Source organism: Crocodylus porosus, unplaced genomic scaffold (assembly GCF_001723895.1).
Source record: "Crocodylus porosus isolate Cpor-Errol unplaced genomic scaffold, CroPor_comp1, whole genome shotgun sequence".
Lineage (NCBI taxonomy): Eukaryota > Metazoa > Chordata > Crocodylia > Crocodylidae > Crocodylus > Crocodylus porosus.
Window position 1 is genome coordinate 164,759,106 of NW_017728906.1, and position 26,070 is coordinate 164,785,175.

Genomic DNA, 26,070 nt, shown 5'->3' on the forward strand with positions numbered 1-26,070 from the left:
TCTATACCCGTGGTCCAGTCATGGGTGGAGTCCCACCAGGTCTCCGTTATCCCAATGACATCATATTTCTTTGCACTGAGCAGGAGGACAAGCTCGTCCTGCTTGTTGCCCAGGCTCCTGGCATTGAATTGACTTTTGTACACACAAAGAAATCTCTAGCTTACATTAAGCCCATTACATTTGAGTTAGCTGGCCTATACAGGAGATATGGGTTGAAGTGGATTCTCTAGCTAGAAATGCACTGGAAACTTGACTATGTACTTTCAATATGCAGCAAGTGTGGATAGGGAGAGTACACCACCATGAAATCAAGCCTAATAGCAAACTGAACCATCTGTTATAATAGTATGGAAAGAGAAACACAGTTAAATTTCCATCATTCTTAGGCAGTTCAAAAGATAAATTCAAATCAGTCCAATACTCAGCAGTGTATGATAAAAACTTCCCAGTATATCTCCAGGCTCCCCTGTTCCAGGGTTTGAGGACATTCTGCTTCACACATCCAGTTCAGTCCATTCCTATCATTTGAGACGAAGATTCTCATTTGTGATTAGTACTTTTCACAAAGAAGTGACTGGGATATACATTTTCTGGATCTGTCACTTGCTACACAGTACTTTATTGGTGAGCAGGACACAAAACAATTTTATAGTGCCATTTCATTACTGAGGCTGAGTGAAAGCTACCTATAATGGGAGCTGCGAGACATAAAACAGAGTTCATTTTATAAGTTATAGTTTATGTGGTACAGAGTCAAGAATTATACTCTTGCATGGCCTTGAATTTTCTGTGGTTTGCAAGTAAGATTTGGAGGCACAAATGGGCCATCTGCCAGGATACCCAGGAAATTAGTCCATGGCAAATGTGAAACAAAGATATACTGTATAAGGGAGCTGTATTCTTCTTATGCTTTTAGCAATAACGAGAAACATAAAAATACTTAATTTTTTATTTTGCAAGCAGTATTGAACAAGGAACTCATGGGGGATTAGTAAACGCTCTTAACCCCAACCACAAAGCAGGCAGTAAAATCTCCGAATTAAAGCCCAGTTTAAATAAGAGAGACTGCAGGGAAAATAGTCAGCAGCAACACAATGCCAGGCTAATAAGACATACGTTATTACTACATAATATGCTTTACACAAAGGGCTTATATGATTTGCACTAATAGCAATGAGAGCTGTACCCAGGCATTGAGTACAAGAATCGAATCCACAAAGCATCACAGAGTATTTTGCGGCAAAGGATACCATAAAGAGATGTTTCCCTCTAGAGCTGTGTACGATGATTCTGAAGAAGGTTGCAAGTAAAGATACAAATAAGTACTTTGGCAGCCACCTTACAGGAAAGGAAAACAAAGAAAACAAACAGAACTGATTGTCTTCCTTCAGTTTACATGAGTGTGAAGGTTTTTAAGGTAAGATGCAAGAAGCAAATCTAACTTAGGGTGGTAAAATGGGAATGTTTTGAATATATGGAGAAGTGCAAGCAACAGAATACCCCAACTGGGAAGAGTTGGCAAGTGGGGTACAGGAGGTTGCTGGAGCAGAATGAGGGGTGAGGAAACTGATGGATACTAAGTCAAATGTGTAAGATGAAAGTCCACTGACAAATGTTGTTAAAAAAAAAGAAAGGCAATTTAAAATTAGTTTGGAAGACAGATAAGGAGCTAACGATAGGTGTTGATAGTTATAGTTCTGCTTTTGGGAGTGAAAGTAGTCTGGCAGCTGTAGGGCATCTACATGAGACGTTTACTGCGGAGTAGACTAATTAGCTCTGCAGTAAACAACATGTGTCTAGACATGTGGCCCTATTAGGCCACAGGAAACTAATTAACTCTGCAGCAGGACAGTACTTGAAAATTCAAGTACTATCTTGCTGCAGAGTTTTTTTTACTTTGTAGCACCTCATGTGTACACACTGACAGCTGGCTGGGGCACAAGGGTGCGTGGGCTGCCTGCCAACTAGCCCTGCACTAGAGTATCTTTGTGCCCCAGCCAGCCCTTCTGCAGCACGCTGAGCTCAGTTGGAGCAGCCCCAGGCTGGCACATTAACCCCCAAGTCACCTTGCTAGCTGGGGCTGCTCTGACCTGGCTTAATGTGCTGCAGTCCCAGGAACATGTGTTAGTGTAGTGCCCAAGAGCAATAAACTCTGGCACAATAAGCACCAGAGCTTATTGCTTCACCTTAATAGCACATATATACGTGCCCATAGTTTGGCCACGCTGGTGCTCACCAGGAAGGGATTTAGGATTACCATAAAAAGGCTAAAGCCAGACCAATCCCCAAAAGCAAGCTTGTCATCCGCAGGCAAATTTCTGAGAGAGAAGCTGCCCCTGGTACTATATCTTACAACAGGATTCATCATCTCTCTCTCTCTCTCATATATATGAAAAAAATATATATATGTTTTTGTTGAAATCCAAAGATTCAAAATATATGTTGGTTTCTTTGAATGTTCCCCTGGGACAAAATATTTCTTAAAAAGAAAATGTTTCACACTTTTTAATTCCTGAAAATTCTGAAAGTGTTTTAATTTTATTTTTATGAACTGTCCTTTGTATATACTTATTAGTCTTCTTAAACTTGTTGATACTAGTATGAAAAATATTTTAAAATACATACGTTCTAATATAATTTGACTGGATATTTTCTAAGTCAAAAAAGTTTGGTCTCCAATTTGATACAGAAAATAATGTTTCCATTGGTACTAAAAGTCTTCTGGGTGATTTTAAAAATAAAGACAACAAAAAAAATTCAGTTATTATGTCATATTATAACAAGTCAGTAGTAGTTGTGCGTAATAGGAAATACTGAAATAAATACTGTAAAACAGTAACAATTGCTTTAAAACGTTTTGATATTTTAAAAAAATTAAAATTTAGATATGGGCAGCAAAAACATGGGCCTTTTAACAAACTGAATCAAGTCTTAAAATAGAAATTTGAAATGCAAAGTCACGTCCTTGGTGAGTAATAAGACATCCATGCACACATTGTTTGAGACAAAATGAGCAAAGCTAGAAATATGGATTCTGTGGAATAAGAACAATCTAGTTCTCCTTGGAGGCTCTGTATATTCTTTGATCTATTAGATGCCGAAAGGATGTGAATAAATAAGTAGATGTAGAAGAAAGACTACATAGTTGTTGAAGTAGAACCAACTAACACTTGTACTTTGCCTTTTTGTGTTTGTTTCAAGTTTCAAGTCACCTGATAAGGGGAAAAAGGACAAAAACTATTTCCTTGGCTCATTGGAAGGTGATTATTTTCCTCCTTTCTTTAAAGAGAGACAGTTTTATACAAGCTAGCTAGTACAAAAAAAGCAAAGACAATAGTAATAAACTATAGTCCTAAAATCAAAGTCCAGCACATAGGGCACCTATACACGTGCAGGGAGGCTGCTCCGACATGCTGCAATTACAGCATGTCAGAGCAGACTTGATAAACTGTGGTAATTACCGCACTCTATAGGACTCCAGCAGGATATGTATCAGTGTCCCTGCATGGAAAAATGGCAGTTGGGGAGCTTTGACTAAAGTTTGTTCGATGAGCTTAGTTAAAGCACCCCACTGCCATTTTTCAGTACCGGGCTGCTGATACATGTGACGCTCTGGGCGCTTTAATTAGAGCTGCTCCAACAGCCACTCTAATTAAAGCGCCTCCCCCCGAGCCAGCCACTCCCTGAGCACATCTATAAACACCCATAGATTTTTTTTAAAGTTCTTCTTAACATATCTAACATTTCAGAGTGACTTTACAAACATGGCTGAATGTAATTACAAACATAATACGGACACGGTCTCTCTTCTCTCTATTGTGATTTCATGGATTTGCACCATCCTATCATAACCCTGTCTCCCCTGTTTTGAGGACTGAATCTCTGATTCAAGTTTTTGGGATACAAGGGGTACTGAGGCTTGGTGTCATACAATCAACCGCTGCATGGTATGTCACACAGAATCGTTTAACACTTGAACTGCTTATGGGGTTCACACGCTTCCTTATTCATTTATTCAGGCTTTTTTATTGAAGCATCTGAACACCTTACAAAAAGAACATTCTCCCAAATGACCAGCAAACTCAGCTGCTCATTAGTTCTCTGGATCCCTGTCGGTTTTCATTTCTTCTCCTCCACTGCCCACTTGCCATTGCTGCTGGCTTTATTTTGACCGGGAGGAAGGTAAACTAAAGAAGTGTATTTTGCATTTGACAGTCATATGGTTCCTACTACTTATGCTTTAGATTCTACCCTGTTTTATTTGTACCTCTGGAAGCACAGAGATGTTTTCCCTCTCATAGCATCTCTCTTTGGTTAGGCCAGTTTTCTGAGCAATATTTATCGTTATATTTCCGAACAAAGCTTACTTTAATGGACTAGGCAGGAAAAGAAAGTTTGAACTCATTTTTGCTGTCACTGCCCTTGAACTATGAGATTTCTAAGAGACAGAATAACAGTAATTTGCCTGTAAAATGAATACAAAGTAAAAAAGAATAATCAAGCAGAAATAGTTATTCCATAAAAGCGCAGGCATGTATGACAAAGCATCATTCTGCTGCTGAATAATTTCAATATATTTCCTGTTTCCATTTAAACATGCACAATTTTCATTGGTTCTCATGGCAGTCTTTCATGAAAGTCTCTTATATCTTCACTGCACAGTTAAACTGAGTTAATTCCACTTGAGTTACTCCTCTCAAATCAGAGTAGCTTGAATGAGAGTGGCCACAGTATAAATAAAGGAGTGCCAAACACATACCTTGTCGTCCAGATCTTGACCTAGTGGCAGCGGAGCCAACAGCAGAGTTGGAAGGGCTGGCAGCTGTGGAGGTGGCAGTAGGGCAAGTGATAGCTTCAGTGGCACAAGTGGTGGCAGGCCAAATGGCTTTGGGATATGAGGGGCTGTGTTGACACAGCTCTTGCTCACTTCCCTGCCACTGATGGCCATGTCTAATGGCACCTTGTAGCCCTGGATTCTTTAGCAGGCTAGTCCCACCCTTGAATTCCCTGGCTCACTAGCACCTCCATGGGCCAGAGATAGGGGCAGATTTCTGTGGGGGAGGTTCACTGGTATATTTGCAGTCCCCTTTGATTCCTGGTTCACCTAATGTTTAAAACCAAATGCCTGGGAGGAGCAGCAGCATTTCTAGTCAGGCAGTACTGAGGAAGTCAGTTACCTTTATGGCTCATTATAATCTATTTGATGCTTTCTAAACTCCGAATTCCACAAGTGTTAACTATCCTCTCTTCTTTTTAATGCCCTTGATGTTCTACCAATCAAGCTAGCCTTGTTCTGCCATGCTCCTGTTAGCTGCTCCTGGTAAGGAAGCTCCTATTTCACAGCCCTGCAGGCTGCTTTTAACTCATCCTAATGAAGCTATATTTGTTTTTGTTTCAATCTTAAACTAAATAATACAGCCCTAGGCCCCTAGCATATTAGTAAAGCTTCTAGTTTATTTTTAATTGGAGAAAAATATGTATTATTTTATATGTGATGATGCACTTTCTCATCTGCACCCTCCTTTTTAAAATTTTAGATCTGCCCATGACCAGAGGAAATGGATCCACAGGCTGGATATGACCCTGGGCCTTATGTTTGATACCCCGGCTGTCCAAGAACATTGGTACAGCAGTCACTCACGTGAGGTGTTCCAACATGGGCACACACGTTCCATGGTTCTCAAACTGCACTAGGTAAAAGACTCTATGAACTGCTTTCTATTGAATCATAGAGGAACTTACCTGTTCTTTTTGAACCCGTGAAGAGAGGTGTATGGAGGCACTTAAGAGGGATTACCCTACATCTGCCCTGTAGAGTGGATATACTAGCAGTTGATGAGTTTTGCTCATTTGAGCTTTAAATATATCCCCTGATGGGCAAGCCAGATTGAGTTAATGGGCATTTTGTGTGGATGGGAGTTGAATTAGGAGCAAAATTTATCTGTAACTCAACTCAGAGTGCAGGAAAATCAAATGTGCTTGTAAGCCCAAAAGATGTAAGGGTGAAAAACTATTTATTTGCCACTTCTGAATATTTCCTCTTGAATGTCTAACTGCATATTCATAGAGATTCAAGGTAAAAACAAATAGTGCCTCAAAAATCATATATGACAATTACCCTATTGCAGAGAGACAGCCCACATTTTTTCTTTGTAGTCAAAGCCACAAAGATTGTCTCCAGATGCACATTTCTCAAAGCTCAAAATGCTTAGAGCTAAAGTTTTAATCAAAATAGTAACTGGTAATATATGGGATAGATGTTAATCAGTTTTCTAGTGTGTTCCTCAAACAAGCTCTCTTAGGACAATATATTTTATTGGAATTGAAGGATGTGTCACAATATTTCTGTTCAAATGTTCTCCTTTTTTATCTTTTGCATGTTGTCAAGTAAGCAAAAATGAAAGAGGTCCAATCATGCACAAAATCATGCATAACACAGTGAAACTTAATTAAATGTACTGCTTTCTGAGACTTGTAGCAAAGCAATCAGTTTGTGTCATCAAAACAATTTGCATAACAATGTGTTTCTATTGTTGCTGTCCCATGCTAGAAACGTTTTTTCTAACTGCCTGGATCACTGTGCAGCAGCAGCAATGGGAGCCTATTTGCATTAATTAAAGGTGATCTATACTCTGTAGCCCAGTATACCTGACAAGCAGATTTACTGAAATGCCAGTAATATAATCTCCTTTGAACTTACCTTTCTTTTTTCCACGAGAATTTACTGCACAGGTGGTCCTTTTTCAGGTAGACATAACACATAAAAGGCTTCACATGATGCTGACTGGCTATTTTCTCTCCTTAATACATTTGGATGTGTTTCTTTACAAATTAAATTCCTATTTATATCTAATTATAATGATGTACATTTCTAAACTGAATGCATATTTAAAAAAAAATTTGCTAGCCCATTTCCATTTAAATGAGTACCAAATCTTTTTTCAAGACTCTTTCTTCCCTGCTACATTTTTAAATAATGCTGTATACAATCTCTTGCAAGCAAAGGTTTTTTGTGATATTTTAGTGGATCAGCTGTATATTTGGGAAAGCTACTGGACAAGCTTTTAGGCCTCAAATGTCCTTCCTCAAGCCAGGCACTTGCATTTCTCCTGCATGACATCTCTATTATGTGTATATATTTTAATAATGCCAACATAATATTTTGAGCAGCTGGGCTATTGTAATGGAGAAAGACTGGAGTGGGGCTTAAATAAGGGCATGGACAGACAGAACAATTGTATTAATATTAAAGGATACAAAGGATCTGATGCAAATGTTATGTCTGTGTAATTCTGTAGCAATACAAGTATAGCAAAACTGCTCCAATTTTTACCTTGCTTAATTAAGGGTCAAAGACAACTTGTAGCACCACTGGATCATGCAGATGTGATGGGCTAGCTGGTAGTGATTTGGCCCAGGGGTTTTGAAAGTGTAAAAGATGATTGGAGGGCCTGGAATTCTCTTTCCTCACCAATCTAGTAGTGATTTGGCCCAGGGGTTTTGAAAGGGTAAGAAATGATTGGAGGGCTTGGGATTCCCTTTCCTCTTCAGTCAGGCCCTGGAGACTCCCCCTCCATGTCCCCTGATTGGCCCCATGGGTCACCTGGAGGGGGATAAAAGGGGCAGCACAGCTGACTTGGGGAGACCAGCAAGAGACCACAAGGAAGGAGTATCAAAGAGCTGGCAAGAGCTGGGCCAGTGGGGCGGAAGCAGTTGTCCCAGAAGAGCCTGAAGGAGTGGGACCTGGAGGCAGTAATTGGATCCTCAGCAGCACGGCGTGTGGCTGGCAGGAGAGGCTCCCTGCTGTGCTCCAGGATCCCCCTACGAGAGGCTGCAGTCAGCAGGAGAGGCTCCCCAGCTCCAGCAATAAGCTGAACAGTGACCTGAGAGGTTCCCAGCTCTGCTTCCAGCTTCTCCAACAAGAGGCCAGGAAGCTTGATGTGAGGCAGGGGTTCCTGGAGGGTTAAAACCCCAAGCAGCTTGGAGCAGCACCAGCACTGGTGGCTGTGTGGTAGAGTTTCTGCCTACCACCCACATGCGTGATATGAGTTAAAGTCCCAGCTGAGTCACGTAGAGGTGAGTGAAGTGACAGGGTGAAATTCTCATTGCAGTGGAAGGGGGTTATTGTGTTTTTCCCTCTTTTGCCCCTTCCAGGTACCTATGCCTTATATCTCTTGTTATTTGATGTTTTGTATTTTGTGTATTTTATATTTTGCCAACCGTTATTGTTTACTGTGCTGCTTGTGTTTTATACTTTGTTAAACCTGTCTTTTGTCAACTCAATGAATATGTCTATGAATGTGAATGCTTAACCTTTATTGAATCCCGCCCCCTCAGGGCATTGTAGTGTCCCTTATACCCCCTGGTTTATACATGTTATGTTCCCAATACTGTTTTTCTCATTAAAAGGTATATGGTTAAATCCCCATTGGTGATTTGGCTCTGCTTTATAGGGGAAGGAGGGTCCCTACACCTCCCACAGCGCTCGTGCACCTGCTCTGAACCCTTCAATTGAAGAGGGAGTATGTCTTGGAGTACCGCCCGGGTTACACAGACATAACAGTAACCATAATGACTGAAGTGTTTCTGGACAGCAGCTCCTTCTCCCCTGCTAAAGTAATTAAAATGAACATTTGTCCATCCATTTTTAGTATGTACCTAGTAGTAACTCCTACAGGGCTCAACCCTGCAATCACTTATACAAATAAAGTTACACATGTGTCTAAGTAATCCCTTCAGGGAGTGGGGCTATGCAGCCCCATCCCTAATCCACATGTAGGAAGGGCTCTCTAATATAGTGTCCCCACCATTACAGCAGAAAAATGTGGGGACACACTGAGGATCAGCATTCTTCACTAAAACTAAGCTTTTCTGCTGGTCCAGAGAAGGAACAGGCACATCATCTTCTCCAAGGCCCAGGAAAGGGACTGCAGCCATCCAGGTGGTGCAGCCTTCCCTATCCCATGGATCCTGCGCACAGTGAGCAGTCTCCTTTAAAAGGACTTGCAGAGGCAGCTGTGACCTATCACAATAAGGATTCAGAGCACCAAGAGCAGACATTCTGCCAGTGGACCCTGTAGCTTATTTTTGGAAGGGGTGTCTTGCAAGATAATGAGGAAGAAACCTCCATAAAAGGATGCTCATGGAGGCGTCCATGAGCTCTACTGCCATCCCTGGAATTTCAGTGCCCCCATGGATTCAGTGGTAGTATTCATGTGAGTGCCTGGTTCTGCTACTTGAGCCAGAAGCTGCATTTCCTGTTTGTCTTGTCTCACAAAAGTTTCACCAGTAATGTTACATTATCATCATTATCATTACTGTTACTATGACTACTGATGGGAAAATCATCCTGGCTTTTAAGGCTGATGTCAACTGAAGGCAAAAAGTGCTTCCTACTAGAGACATGAATTCCTCCTCAATATCAAAGTGTTAATCTTTCAGAAGACTGTCAGCCAGAGATAATGTTTACACTTAAACTAAGTCCATAAAAGCACCAAGGTGTGAGTTAAGTGGGACTGAGAAGCTTGAAGTGTGAAAATATGACCTGATTACTACAGAGGAGTTTAGTCCAGATTTTTTTCTCTGGTAGATTTACTCAACAATGGGCACATCTACACGAGATGCTTTGCTCAAGATTAGTCCAAATTACTGAGCAATAAGCATCACCATATACATGTGCAGATGCTTACTGCACAGTGATTTACTCTAATTTCGAGTAAATTTACTAACTGAAAATATACATAGCAAATTGACTTGCGATTAGTTACTGCGCAGTATGGCATGTGTAGACAGCAAGCTTGCTCCCAGTCAGCAGGGGGCAGGAGATTGCTCCCTGCCCCTGCGAGTTGCCCAGGTAGTGACAATGTCCCTCTGCCCCAGCAGCAGGGAGGTCCCAGCACCTGCCTCCTGATCACAATCATGGAGCTGGAGCTGGGGCTGGGAACAATCTGCCAGCCTGTTCCTAGCTCGAGCTCCATGATCACAGAGCAGGGGCTGGGCACCGTGCATAGGGACAATTTCCCATCCAGTTTGGAGCTGCCTGGGACCTGCCCCTGACCAGGACAGTTCCTGATCAGCCTGGGCTGTGTGGGGAAATCTGCGTGCGCAGCCTGGAGGTGGCTGGAGATAGTCCTGTGTCAGGAGTCCCCAGCCAGTTCCAGGCTACATGTGCAGACTTCCCTGTCTGGGGCTGGCCCATACCCCAATTGAGTGACTGAGGCATGGGGCTTGGAAAGAGCTGCAGGGCCTTCCTTCTTCTTGGACCTTCCCCTCGAAGGTCCCAGTCCCCTGCCCTGATCCTCTGGTGGGGCAGCCCACCCAACCAGGGCTTGCTTCTAGCTGCCCCACCAGTGGATCAGGGCAGGGAAGTAGGACCTGCCTTTCACCTACAGCTCTTTCCAAGTCCCCTGCCCCCTACTGGGTAGCCAGGATTGGGAGCTCCTTGCTGCTGGGGAGGGGGAGATCAATCTTCCAGCCCCCACCAAGAAACAGCTGTCTCCTGGCCCCTGCACCCTGCCAGCCCCTAGGCTTGCACCCAGGGGGAGCCTAGAGATCCCCCAAGCTGCTGCAGGGGGCTGGGTTTACCTTGCCATTCCTCTATCTTTTTTAACATAGCATTTTTTGATGTCCAATGATAAATGAGGGGAGCTTCAATGCCAATCCAGATTTGCCCACAGATCTGCTGGAGGGGGTGGGAGCAGCAAGTCTTCTGCATACCTGCTCATGTAGATGCCTGCCTGGTTGGTTTACTCTAGAGTATACCCACTGTGCAGTATTTGCATGTGTAGACATGCTCAGTACGAATTAAACCCAAACTGACTGCACAAAGAAGGTTGAGGTGGTAGGAAAACTCATTCTCACTGAGCAGCTGATATACTGGTGTATCTTACACTGAGGTATAGTTCCTCTTGACTTAAGTGCAGTAGTGTATTCATAAGCTGTTGCCAGAGCCACTGCTTCCACATGGCTACATAACCCAGTGATGAGCACTGTTCATCCACCCCTTTCCTTTTGCTGAATTCAGGGGCAGGGAAAATGACTGGGTAAACAGTGGTGGCATTCACCTCCTGGGATCCAAAGCCATGTGAAAGCAGTGGCTCTAGCAAGAGTCAACAACAACCAGCTGATGAGTTCAGAAAGCTCCCTGTACAGGTGGAGCACTGGTAGGAGCCCACACTCACCAGCAAGGAGCTCAGAGAGCTCACTGGCCACAGCCCCCTCTCTCTTCTCTTGGATCTGCCCAGGTACTGGTCTTAGACAGTGCACCGTGTATCTGTTCTACTTTTCTAGTTTTATGACATGCAATTGCTACAACAAATGCTGACTGGCTTGGCACTTATCTCCCACTTGTTCAGGATCCTCAAATTAGGCATTCTCCCATTTATTCCCTGTGAGGGACCTGATACTCAGAGCTTGTCTATACCTAACACATAAAGAAAGATGATTGAGCTTTGCACAAAATACAACAGCCGTGGCCATCTTTGTTCAAAACATGTTTGGTAGCAGTGGTGCCCTCCTTGTTTTGCACAATAGTTCAGTGGCTAGAGTAGTGACTGAGGAAAAGGAAGACCTCTGTTCAAAGCTCTACTTACTCTGAGGGGATTCAAACCTCATTTCTAACATCCCAGAAGGTTCAGCTCTAGGGGAATGCTAAAGAAATGTAGAGTTGACTTATGTGCAGCCAACACTCCACAAAGACGGTGCTGTCCCTTCAGTTTTAAACCATGGTGGGAACACCAGACAGGGCCAGGGTCATATAGCCACAGACTCCTTGGACAGCCCTTTTCCTTCCTGGACAGATCTCATGGAGTCCCATTTGGATGCGAGTCACTCACCCTTTGACTCTCCAAAACTGTCAAGGGTCCCTAAGGCTACATATCTTAGCAGCCATATATTTATTAAAGGACTTGTTAGGGAGGGATGGACTTTCTTAAGTGAAGAACGTCTCTTGTAAACTCAGGTCCATGTCTAGCTTTTCTGGGACCAAGATGGAATCCATAACAGCTTGCTAGGAACTGTACTTCTGTCAGACACCAGAATCTAACAACACTATATGATCTCTGTTCGCTGAACCTCTGCCTTCTCAAAGGTCCCATTCTACTATATGGATATTTAGCAAAGACCATCCATGAACTCGTTTTCCCCAAATCCTTAAACAATCTATGTTACCTGACTATCCCATCACTAATCCCCTACCTATGTAGCAGAATGTACAGACATTCGCTTGCTAACTTTTATGGAATATTTTAGAACAATATTATAAGCATTTTGATCCTCTTATTTCTAATGCTTTCTCTGCCTTCCCAGCTAACTGCAGACTACTGGACATCACTGCATCTTTGGCTTGGAGCACTGTTAAGGGCTCTTTCTGTGTTACTTCTAGAATGACGAGGCTGGCACGCTCCCCTGCCACCTCTCTTAGAGATGGCATTTATCATCTTTATGACATGCCAGTGTCAGTGTTCCAAAGTAGGGTGGATAGATTACTCTTTAATGACTTCTTCAAACATTTTGAACACTGGCTTTACCTTGCCATTCCTCTATCTTTTTTAACCTAGCATTTTTTGATGTCCAACGATAAATGAGGGGAGCTTCAATGCCAATCCAGATTTGCCCACAGCAGAATTCCAGCCAATCGTGGCCATTTTTCTTTCTACTTTGCAATGTCTCAACATGGCATAAGCACTGTCTCCCTTCTGTAAGGTGTTTTTTGAAGAATAGCCCTTTGAACTGACTTTTACACATAGCAACACTTTCCTCAGTCATGTTTAAAATATTAGACTTGGACACAATAGTGACAAGCATGAGGTATACAGTTTGGTTTGAATGGGTCCAGAAAGCCCCAAACCCTTCACTGCCCTTTCCTCCAAGCTGATCTTGTACATATTCCTTCAAATTTAATAAAGAATTTAATTTCACAAGAATTGTTTTGTGCTTCATCACTTAAGATATGGGAAGAACTGACAAGAAAATGTTTAAATAGACAGGATGAAGAGAAATGTCAGTAACATGTGAACATAAATATGGAGGGACTGCATTTTAAGATATTTTATACTGCATTAGGTATTATCAATGGCATCCACAGATTACAGCAAAAGAGGTAGGATTAGATGTATGGTAAAATATCTGTATTTATTATTGTCATTTTATTTCATCTTTTAGCTCCATCAAATATTTAGTACTGTGAGGATTTGAACACCGCTCTCATAAAACGAATTCACGATCTGTGCGCAGATGCAGCTGCTGCAGCTTTGCCACTTACAAAAATTAAATCAGACAACTTAACTGCGCATTAGGGGTGTGCAAAGTGGGCAGTATTTGATTTGGATTTGGCCTGATTTGGGGGACAGTCATTTGATTTGCTGATTTGGATCACTGTCCTGATTCAATCTGGCCGAAACTGAAGATTCAATTCTGATTCAGAGAATCATCGATTTGGCCATAGACACAGCTTTATATGTTTTTTCTAGGTACCTCAAGGTACCAGACACAGCTTGTGAACACTGAGATGGTAGGGCAGATGGAGCATCCCACAGAAACATGGAGGGGTCCCCATGCACTCAGTGGTGAACCCCCCCACACCCTTCAGCTTGGCTATCAGCCACGAGGGGACCCTGGGCACCCCCCCAGACCCAGGAGGCACCAGTCGCCAAGTCGGGGGGCAGGGTTCCCCTGTGTGCTCCGCGGCAGTATTTCTGGTCCACTTCCAGGTCCACCGCCAAGCATGTGGGGGACCCCCCTGTGCTCCCATGGAACACTCTATCTGCCCCACCATCTCATCATTCACAAGCTGTGCCTGGTACCTCGACGTACATAGAAAAAAAGTATAAAGCTATGTCTATGGCTGAGCCATTGAATCTCTCTGAATCGAACTGGAGGCTTCTAATTCGATTTGGAGAGATTAATATGTCTCCTGATTCGATCTGGATTCGGAATCTCCTCCAAATTGAATCAGCAACCGAAGCTTTGCACAGCCATACTGCACATGTTCTCTTTTGTTTCTATATGTTACATATTATAACAACAGTATACAATGCCTGACAACTGTCCCTGTTTGGCAGGAGCTATCTTTGCCTTGCTGCAACCATTTTTTTTTTTCAGTTTGCATATCTACTTGCTTTAAAAGTAGAGACGAAGGAAGGTATATCTTACCTGAACTGCTCAGTATTGTCTAATTCAGTGATAGTGGCTTTAACCCACTGTGGTGTCTCATCTTTGCTGGTGTAAAAATTCTGGGAGGCGCCAGTCATGGCTCCCTTGTCTGGTGGGATGAAGGAGGCCACTGTGGACAGCTGTGTAAAACAACTTCAGAGCCATTCTGAACTATGCCCTGGTAGCAATGACTCTAATAGGTCATTCACGAGTCAGAATGCCACACATTCCAGACAAATTCTTTTGTCTCTGCCTGCTCTGACTCTTCTACTGTGGGGGCTTGCATAAGGGATGCCCACACAGTCTTTATGACACTCAAGGATTCTCTCTTCACAATAGAAATCCATAGTTGGCTGTTTGTGGTGGGTGTATGGTAGGGGTGTGCAAAGTGGGCCCTATTCAATTCAGATTTGGCCCAAATCAGGAATTGATTCAATTAGTTGATTCGGATCACTGTCCCTGATTATATTCGGCCAAATCCAAATCTGAAGATTCAGTGCTGATTCGGAGAATCAGCAATTCAGACATAGACACAGCTTTAAAAAAATTTTCTACATACCTCGAGGGGCTATGTAGACCCCAGGTCTCCCCTCCCCCCCAACCCAGGAGGCACTAGTTGATGAGCGGGCGGGGCACAGGGCCCCCCCCGCAGCACACTCTCCAGTGGACCCAGAAGCAGACTAGAAGTGCTTCTGGTCCACTTCTGGGTCTGCTGCTGAGCACGCTGGGGACCCCCTGCACTTGTGTGGGACACTCCATGAACCCCAGCATTGCAGCATTCATGAGCCGCCTGCTACCTAGAGGTATGTAGAAAAAACATTTAAAGCTGTATCTATGTCCAAATCGCTGAATCTTTCTGAATTCAGAGAGATTCGGATCCGATTCAGAGAGATTAAAGGGTCCTCCAGTTTGATACAGAGTTGCAGATTTGGCCACCAAATCAGGCCAAATCTCTGCCGAATTGAATCAGAGACCAAAGTTTCGCACAGCCCTAGTGTATGCTCCCTTTGCACTCCTGGCGCTGCACAGAAAGGCCAAAGTTGGACTTGGATGTATGATCTGTCTGTGTGTGCATATAGCATACTAACAGTGATCATTGGATAAAGTGTTGACAACAGTTTAGAAGAGGAAAGAGAACACAGGCCAAAATTATAAGAGTATGTTAGATTGTTGTTCATCAGAAGCTTCAACATTGTGATATGCTGTATAAACAATCCAAACACCAGGGCTAGGGACAAAAGTTACACATAAACCGGTATAAGTGATTGGAAACTGGTTTGAATCTACAACACAACAGAAGTTCAGTGCACATAAACTGCTTTCAAAATGGTGTAAACAAGTTTAAGATAACCAGTTTAGGCCATGCTGGATGGATGTAGCATCAGACTAAACTGATTCAGTTTAAATCAATTTACTGAACTTCTGTCCCAGATCCCCTCCAAATTCAAGTTAATTCACAGTCCTTAGCATCCCAGGATGATTTGCACCTCCCATGCAAATCCACCCTTGCAGGGTGGGTGGGTTAACTTTGACCCAAGCGGTCTGCTCCAGCCAAGCAGGGAGGCATGCTCTAGCACCCCCTGGCTTCTGGCCTGAGCCACTATAGGCATGTGACTACATTTCTGGAATTAAAAGAGAAAGTCTGTTCACTTGCTTATTGGTTCAATTTACACAGTTTAGACTAACCTGTGAAGACTGAGTTGATTCAGCGTCAGGATTTTTAATTGTCCACACCTAGCTCAGGGGTCATCACCGGATAACACAAAGAGGGAACTGTACCCTCTGAGTGAGACCACACTAAGATGATTAATTCATTCAGGGATCTAATAATAAAATAATGAGGTAGCAAGACAAAACAATGAAACAAACATTTTTTTTTTGCTGGGAAAAACTTTTCAATCAATCCCAAGGTTTATAGTGGCCCTGTGTTTTCTGAGCTACTTCTCCAGAGGTACAGAAAACTAGCAAGAGCTCTAGTCTTTCATGTACAAAAAGAAGTAAAATATCCAGTAAAAGCCAACTCTAAGGTCCAAAAGAGTCATTTTTCTTTTTATAATACTCCAGTAAATCACAGAGAAAGGGACAAATCACCTTCATGCTGCCTACCAGATAAATCTCTAGATGTCCTTGCACTTGAATATTTCCATAGGGGCTACCAGCACGTCCATATTTTCCCCTGAAATAAGACATATTAAGGGCTATATCCTCATGCCAGAAAGATCTACATGAGGATCTTTCACATTTCTGTAAATTAAAGACTGGCATCGGGGTTGTAATTTCAATTCCAAACTCCTCTAACAGGGCTATTGATGTAAGGTCTTTCACCTGCCACACTTTCCAGGCATGGGAACCTGGTTTAATCAAGAGAGATCCCACTAGCCAGGGCTAGACCCTGATGACTGCAAATCAGAGCTGCATGACAAATTGATTTTCTCTTTTAGTGGTTGAACCAAGATAAATAAAATAATATGAAAAAAAGATCTTGGGTTGAAAAATTGAGAACATGGTTTGAGCTTGGCCACAACATTGCACTTGTCTTACAATTAAATATTTTGCTTCATTCTGGTATTATTTAATACTGTTTCTTTTTATTGCAATTAAATTATTTTTAATTTAATTAAAATTAATTGTATGCACATTAGTTTGTCTCAGACTGAAAATGTTTAGTTGAAAAAATGACAAATGGAACATTTATCCTCTTACGGTTTGTTTTCATTTCATTTGCTTTTTTATCAGTCTCTACAAGAGCAGTGCCCTCATCTCTCCTGCTTTCATGTATGGGACCCTAATTTTAGTAACATTCTCTACTTTAGGGGCTTTTAGCAGAAAACCTGTGTGGCCATCATGGGTAATATCTAGCACATCTAAATTATTCTGTCATTAAAGAGAGAGCTCAACCAAATCACGGCACTAGAGAAAACTACAAAGTGGGGCAAAAATACAATTTATTCTTTTATTTTGTGTAAAATGACAGTACCAGATCTCCAGGCTTAGGGATGGCATAAGCAAAGGCTACGAAAATAAGAGATGGGAGGACAAGAAAGACAGCAAGGCATCTTCTTCTTTTGATTTGAGACAGTAGGGAAACCAGTAAGGACTTTAACCCTGCTCCTACAGCGCAATGTGATGGGTGCCAGCAAGGAAAAACAGGAGCTAAGTGAAATGCAGGAATACCTGCATCTCTTCCATTTTCTATTTAGTATAAGCAATATTGATCCATTTAAAAATATCTTGACTTTGGAGAAGAACTATTGTACAACTGTCTGTCCGATAAATGCAGGTGCAGTTTAAGTGGTGTAGCTTCCTATTAGTTGCATTACATCATAAATATATACGTTATCCTAAGGATGTTTAACTGGCTGAAAACCTAAATTCACTCTTAGTTCTAAGAAAACCACCTGAGATAAAGATGCTGAAAACTCTGAGCCTATTCTTTCAGTACATTTGTTCACTATTATGAGGTTAGGGTTACTCTAATTCATCAATATCTTTACAAAGGCTTGGATTATTTTCATCCTGAAAATTACAAAATATGAGCCAGATATCGCTAATCTTTACTCTGACAGGCTGTTTCCTTAGGGTGTGAATACACATAACAACTGAACCGTACCTAGATGTCACTGACTGGGAAATGGTTCATAATCCACAATAGTTATAGTCATGGGTACAGTGCTCTAGGATGCCAGCTAAAGCAGTCACCGTTTAGGGCCTGAAGTGCTGTGGGTCTGACACCATGAAGTGGGAGCTAGAGACCAACCCAGCATGCCTGGCAGAGAGTGAGTTGTGATAGAAGTGCTTGCGCCCATGCTTTAGAGGTTCCAGGGGGTAGGTAACCTGTGGCTCGGGATGCTGACACTTTTCTGCTTGCCCTTTTCAAACAAACACAAATTCAATAAAGTTCAGTAGCCTGCACTTAACCAAACTCTGTAGTGTGCTTGCCTGATTTGGGGTGTCTGGTGGTGGAGTGGGGAGGAGGAGGAGGGAAGAGAATGCCTGGGCCTATATTTTTGGTATCCCAGGGGCGGGGATGCGTGAAGAGGGGTCCTGGTTGACTAAGGGGTAAGGACACCGCTGTTGTTAGAAAGAGCTTTTATGGGATAAGCAATGCAAGGAAGCTCATTGATAAAATGTGCCAACAAAGGGGAAAAGAAGAAAAAAGAGGCAGTAGGATTCTTGCCATAGAGCGGCCAGTTGCAGTAAAGGTTGGAGGGTGGCTTAGAAATGAAGCAGCATACGATGCCTGAAGGACCAACAAGACCGGTGTCACGGAACGCTTGGCTTGCACGGGTATCATTGACCCTGGTGCACAGTGTACCTGTTCAAAGGAGTACTTGATTTCTAGGTAGATGTTTGAACCTTTAGGCTAAGTACAGAGGTTCAAAAAGCCCAAGGCAGAATTGATTCAATCTTTGCAGGATTGTCTAAGCTGCGTAGATTGGACTGAGAGCAAACTGAACTGACATTCAGCGTTCTGGTGGCCAAAGTAGGCAGAACCCCGCACTGGCCCAAGCCAAGAGCCTGGGGGTGCTCACGCCAGACAGACAGACACTGCCAAAGGCTGCTGAACCCAGCTGATTGGCAGCCCATGCCTGCTTGACTGCTGGAAAGCCCCAGCCCTGAGCCCTTGCCAGCCACCAGCCTCCCCAAGAAGCTGGGAGAATGCACCTCCTGGCCTGGCACCAGCCCCACCCCCCAGTGGGGGACTGTATGCCAAAGGGTGAAGCCCCTGTAGGAGAGGTTTTTCCTTGCCCACAGCCCAGCATGATCTTACCTTAGCCTTGCAAAGGGCCAGTAGCTGGCAAAGGAGCATGGTGTAGGCTTTCCCAGCCCAGCTTGCTAGGCTGTGGGCAGGAGAAAGACTCCCCCATGGGGGCTTCCCTTACCATGCCATGCAGACCCCTTCCGGGGGGAGAGGGAAAGTACCAGGCCAGGGCAGGAGGTGTTTCCCCCCACTGTCCCCAGCCCCCCAACTCTCAGAGAGGCCAGCAGCTGGCAAGGGTGCAGAGCTGGGGCCTTCCCAGTCCAGCTCACTGGACTGTAAGTGGGGGGAAAGCCCCTCTGTGTGACCTTCCTCTTCTCCCCCTCCCCCCAACAATGTGCAGACCCTTGCTGGGAGGCGGCTGGTGCCAGGCTGGGGCTGCATTCCCCCTCCCCCTTTTGCCCCCCACCTCTCAGACAGGCTGGTGAGGGCATGGGGCTGGGGCTCTCTCAGCCTGGCTTACTGTGCTGCAAGAAGCAGAAAAGCACCCCCTGCAGGGACTTCTCCTGGTGCCATGAAGACCCCTGCTGCTGGGGGCCAGTGCTGTGGGGGTGCATTCCTCCCTCCCCTACCTGTCAGAGAGGCCGGTGGCTAATAAGGAGATAGGGCTGGGGCTTTTCCAGCTTGGGGGTTTGCTGGGTTTAGGGAGTTTCCTCCCCTACACTGTGGAGACCCAGACTGGGTGGCCTGGGGCTCCCCTGTCCCCCATTCCACCAGCTGACAGGCAGAGGCAGGATGCAGGCTAGGGAGCAGAGGCCTTACTGCCTCAATGCTGTGACAGCTGCAGAAGGGGCTGGTCCTGTTCTACTGGAGCAGACAGCACAGCCCAGGGTCCAATGCACCCTGGGATGTTGGAGGACTGTGAGGTAACTTGAGTCAGGAGGGGATCTGGGACACAAGTTCAAAAGACTGATATAACCTAAATCAGTCAAATGTGATACTATATCTGAGCAGGCTTATTGTAAACTAGGTTCAGTTATTTTTGAAGCAGTTTATGTGCACTGAACTTCTGTTATAGCGCAGGTTTAAATAGATTTCCAATCACTTATACTGGTTTATGTGTAGCTTCTGTCCCTAGCTGTAAGCAGCTTTTAAACTGATTTAACAAGCTTGTACATTTGTCCACTTCTGGTTTAAACCACTTTTAAACCAGTTTTAGTGTCACATGTGGCCATACCCACTGTCTCATGAGTAATAAGAACTCCTCAGAGAAAGGGATTTCATGTCAGTCTGTGTGCTGAGCTGTTTAAAGAAACGTGAGAAAAGAAGCATTCATCTAAAAATTGTTTTGTCTATTGCAACTTAGTGTGAAAAAAAATTAAATAAGCAATGAGTTAAGTAAAATAAAAACCAACTGGAAGCAAGTGAAAACGTTCATTGTGAAAATATATTTCCTCCTCTTCACTTTCAAGGTTTCTATCTCCTTTTAGGGCCAGATTTTAAAGATGTTATTTTGGTTTAGAATTCCCATTACTTTCAGCAGGTCAAAGTCCTGTTCTCAGCCTTGGAAATTAATCATAAGGCCTGATCCCAGTAAGCAATATTCCAGTAACATGACTGCATGTACCTAAAGCAATTCTTATCAATTTCTTCTGTAACCATATTAAAGCTTTCAAGTTTAGAAAAAACAGAAGCAGTTTAAATTTCACTGTAACTCATGGATTGGCAGATTGATGCTCCATCACAGCCAAGACTTCAGTAGAGACACTTAAGTCTTTTCCTTATTGTTTTTAAAGTGGTAGCTAATTCCTTCTTCAAGTGTTTTGATTCATGATTAAAAATTTAATTCACTTTCATATTTAAGGGAAATTAACTTTAAGAATATGCACTGCTTGCACAAGGGCACTAAAAAATTCAAATAAAGGCCTTGAGACTCTGCCTATTTGCTTTCCACTAATGAAATTCTTCTGGACTGAGGCTAGTACATTCATCATCACTGATTTGAAAATGCACCTATTATGTGCTACGTGCTTTACAGGCATAAAACACACAAGCCTTACCAATCACAGACAATATTTAAATACAAAGCAGAGGAGGGAGACAGCATGACTTAGAGGTCTCAGCTCTTTTTAACAAATACTCCTTTAAACAGAGGACTATGAGTACTTTGATCTGCAGCAGTGACTCTTAGTCAGGGTTTTCACAGACCCCTGGAGTGCCATGAGACCCTTTTAAGGGTGCCATAGGGTGCTGCACAATAGCACTGTTAGGTGTGCAAACACCTGCACAAGTTTCACAAGATAAACACAGAAATTTCAAATAGAAATCCATAATGACAAAAATATTCTGACCTGCTGTGGTCTTTCTGAGTTCTTTGCAATAGAAGAATAATTGCTTTATTATTTTTCCATAGTCCAAAAAGTGAGCGAGAGAGCTAAGAGCTGGCATTTTTCAGGGGTGCTATGAGTCTAACAAAGTTGAGAACCACTGGTTTACAGGATAGCAGGGATTATTTTAGGCATGTTTGAAGATGTGTCTTCATGGATTTGAAAGACAGTTTAGATAAGGATTTGAAATCAGTTCTTTATTACCTCATTTGCTTGTCTCCTTTCCCCTTCTTCAAGTGAAAATGCTGTTATTTCCTGAGCTTGGAATCCTGTCATCCTTGAAAGTAGCTCTAACAATGTATTCTCTTCTAAAAGGATAGTTTGACCCTCTAGACTAATGTCATGCTTTCAGAAGTTTGTTTTATGGGACTCAATATACACACAAAAGCTATGACATGAACAGCCGGGAGCACTAAATGCCTTGAACTCCAGACATTCTTCACAGTTTGCAAAATGAACATAGACCTGGGTCTTTGACTGTGCTTTAAACAGACCATGGCAAACAGAATCAAAATCAGATCTGTTTTGGTAATGTACCCAAGGATCACATGAAAATTAACTGTGTAAGTAATAAAGCAGTGTGGCAATAATATTCATAAGTTACTTGACTAATGCAGATGGTTACTCTCGAATGCAGGCTTGAAAAACTTACCAGCAGGTGCTGTGGTAGTTTTTGGCGCTGGAAGTAAACTCCTGCGGGGAGTTGCTGTGCTGCTCAATCCCTGCAGTGTAGTTCGACTGGTCCCCTTGGGGATGTCTTTAGATGGTGCAGCTGCCTTAGGAGTAGTTTGCTCTTCATTTCCAAAGCTTGAACCTGCAGGAGGTCAAAACTGCACTCATTATAAGCTCATAAAAAATGTATGCAAACTATAGTCTCTGCACTAAATTCACATTTGCAATTATAATGTCTAATGCAAGCATATTTTCCCTTAACTCAGTTGGGCTCCATTACACAGATTTTTTTCCTAGTGCAACTGGGAGTTCCCAATAACTCACTTAGATATCAAACTTTTCCCACCTAAGTCTTAGCTGCTGATCTGGCCTGAATCTGATAACACTTAAGACTTATGGCAAGATTGAGAGAGTCACATGAGGCACCTGAAATGGTATTTATTTAATTTTAGATGTTTAAATCAGAAAAAGCAGGAGATCCCAGCTCCAGCAGCTCCAAAGTGGATTAGGTGCCTATATTAATTAATTTATAGAGTCTCATCCATGCACAGAAATGCCCCACTCTGAGCAGTGGGTGTCACCTGCCTGTCATGATTTAGATATGAGGAACAGCAGTGCCTGAATTCTGCCTGTGTCTCCCAAGGGCCCTGACTGGTTGGGTGCGCTTCGAGTACCATGACCTCACATCAGTAGTATTGAATCAAGCACGAAGCAAAGCAGCTATAATCACTTCAATTAAAAAATACAGGGAGAGGTGAGGCAGTTGTGGTGTGGCTGCCCATCTCTAATTGTTAGAGCACTTGCCCAGAAAAAGGGGAGCCCTGGGCACTAGTCCCTCCTCAGCCTGAAATGGTTCAAACCAGGGATGACCAACCCCCAGGCCACAGTCTAGGTCAGGCTCCTGGTGCTGTCGTTCAGCCCACTGTGCTCCCCACAGGTCCAAACATTTAGTGGCAGGGGAATGTGGCACTAGCCTGCTGCCAAATTTCCAGATACATGGGGTACCCTGCAAACCAGATAGTATAGCCCTGCATGCTGATTTGGGTGTGCAGGGTGGTACAGGGCCCAATCCCAGTGCTGTAGGGTAGTGAAGAGCCTGATCTCAGCATGGCCTGCTGGGCCAAAAGTATGGCCACCACTAGTTCAGACCAACATCTGACCTAAGACTGGGGAGACCTGGGTTCTGGTCATCACTCTCAGGATTATGCTGGATGTCCAGGGATCTAGCCCTCACACAGACTCTTCTATAGCTTGATGATTATGGCACTCTCATAGGATGCTGAAGAAGACCTAGAGACCAGTTCTCAGCCTTGCAAGGTGAGTTCTCTAACCTAGATTACTATCCAAAATCTGGGCAGAAGTAGCCTCTCCCTTCCACAGGATTTTAAGAAGAGTGAGCCTTGCTCATATAGGCATTATCCTCGGACGATGAATCTGAACTCCAGATCCTGACTGGGTGGAAGCACCGAAGCTCCAGAGAGAGGCAGGAACTCAGATACACCCCTGGGTCAGCATTTCCTATTGACTATGTGCTGACAGCTCTCTGCTCAGTGTGCTGTTTGGAAGTGCTTAGCTCTCCTTATTGATTATACAGAAAACATAGTTGCCAGACTCCATTTCCTTGCATCCTTGCCATAGGGGGCCAGGCATTTATCTTACAATCATTACAACACCTCAGGTATCTTTTTGGATATCACCTTGAGTTTTAATTACTGTTGTGGGAATTATCCTGGTAGTAAACACAGCACCCAGTAATCAGTGTTTGTAGGATTTGACTGTTGGGCAAGACATGAGCTCCCTGACCCAGTAATAGTTTATTGCAATCAGTTCTTCTGATAAGATATACAAAATGTGAATAATATGAAAAGAAAAAATCTGCCTTAATCAGCACATCTATTTCAATCATGTTCTCATGCTAAATCTAAGGTTTCCACGGTTTCCATTTTATGCTGACCTTTTTCAAAACCCTTTATATCTTCACTTGCTTTTCTGCATTTGCCACCTAAGGAATTAGCCTATCTTATGCTCCTTGCAGATATAAGGAAATCAATTTCTCCCTACATATAAAAAAGCCAAGTTGACGTGTCTTCTTATCTATTAAACAGAAAGCCTAAGTGGAGTGAGAGATTACAGCATGTTTGGACTTGAACAGATGCAGAAGGATGAGAATTTGCTTGAAAAATGAGCACAGACAGTGTCAAGAAGTATACAGAATTCCACAGAAAGACTATGATTTTTATTTTCATTATTTTAAAGAGATAGGAATACAATACTATTTAGGCACTGCCTGCAGGGAAATGATAACATTATTAAAATAACTGGCATAGCAAACTCTTCAGGTTATTTTTAAAGATTTAAGCTTCTTAACCATGCATCTGAAGGGAGGCTTTTTTTGCCTTTCTTTCTGAAAATCTAAGAGTCTTTTATATTAAGGTGAAAGCTTTAAAAAGAAAAGCACCTTTTCTGGTTAAAGAGCCTTGCAGGCTGCTGTCTCTTTAAGGCAGCTTGCGTGCAGGTCTTAATGTGAAGCATTGTGCCTAAAGTCTACATGGATTTCTACAACTACATTTGACCTTTACTCAAATAATAAGCTACATGAAAAATTCAAACAATTTACTGTGCTCTGGGTGGAAGCAGAAAACCACAAGCATGTATCATTCTAACACTGTTCTGCACAGAATACCCCCTGAAACATTATATGGTTGTTTGGTTTCAAAATTACCAGAATTTCTCATGGGCTTTAAAAGATTATACACTGAATTCTTTACTAACAAACCTCTACTCGCTTTCAGTAGAATTACACCAGCAAAAAAACCCCTGGTTCTATCTGTGTAATCTGTACTGCAATGCTGCATGTTAAAATCTTTCTTGGATGCTAGGAATAATTTATAGGGCATGTGCTCATTTAAATTCATTAGCTACATGCTGCTCAAATTATTTACTGTTCTTTGAAATGTGCTCACTTAGCTACTATGGACAGCATGCTTACAGTCAAGGAAAAAAGGGATTTTGGCTATTTGTTTAAAGTTCAAATTATAGGAGTAGTTGCCTTCAAGAGGAAATATTACTTATTATTTATGGAAAAATACAGTTCAAATGTCTGTATATTGAAGCCTCATATGCCTATCTTTTATTCTCTTAGGTAAAATTTATTATACAGAGAACATTTCAATTTAGCAATCTGGCTAGCTTCCAGCATGGAAGCAGTTCTTCTGTTTGAAGTATGAGGTGTCAAGGGAAGTTATATAATCTCTTTTGAGAGATATCTTGCATTACAAAAGAAAATCTTTTCAAGTTCTTTAGTATGAAGTGCAGTTGGCAACAAATACTCTTGCCCTTTGAAACACAGCAGAAGCAGTCCAGTAATTAAAGAATGATTATCAGCTGAATGGCAAGCTAAAATGCGACCTGATCATAGATCAAGTATTTGCAAATACCCAGTATGTGCTGAATGCCAGTGGACACATCCTATCACATATCCTGTGCATAGATAACAGAAGAAAAAAGGAACAATTCTTTCAGAAAGAGTGTTTTCAAAGTAATATTTCCTATTCATCTTTTTGTAAGATATGGAAAGGCTGAAAGAACATTAGGTCAAATATCAACGTTTATGAATACAAGAGATGCCAAACCAAGGCTAATGCTAAACTTAAGATAATCCACTTCATTTGCAGTTCTCCCAGGCATCTAGCATGAAGTGTGAGTACACCAAGATGTACCCCTCCTTTATAAGTATATGTAAATGTGTAAATTCCCAGTGCTGCTCCCACTGACAACACTGAAGCAAAGTCAGGCCACTTAAAGCAGAAGGACTAGTGATCCAACTTACTATGCACTCATGCACACAGTTCTAATATTCTAAAGCAGAGATTAAATGAAAAGTGAGAAAAGCCTCATTCCTCACCTCCTCAGAGGAAAATAATACTTTTATTTTAATTCCATTCAGTTACTTAGTCATCTCTCAGGAAAATTACTGAAACTTGCTGACTTATCAATGACAATTTTCAGTCAATCATGAGTTGTAGCTTTCACTTGCTGCCTACAGTGAGTGAATCAATAGTATTTGCTCTTCAAATCTGGATATTCCTTGGTGTAAAGAAACACCAAGATGTTTGGTGAATGAAGAACACAGTCCATATGAGCACAGTAGTATAACCTGTT

General features: G+C 42.6%; 1 protein-coding gene across 2 annotated transcripts in view; it reads right to left on the minus strand.

The window, feature by feature from the left end:
- Positions 1 to 26,070, minus strand: part of MTUS2 (microtubule associated tumor suppressor candidate 2) — a 323,047-nt gene that overhangs the window by 115,445 nt on the left and 181,532 nt on the right. For both annotated transcript variants that reach the window (XM_019530126.1, XM_019530125.1), the window contains exon 4: positions 21,890 to 22,051. In XM_019530126.1, the coding sequence (XP_019385671.1) occupies positions 21,890 to 22,051 (162 nt within the window). The remainder of the gene's footprint in view (positions 1 to 21,889; positions 22,052 to 26,070) is intronic.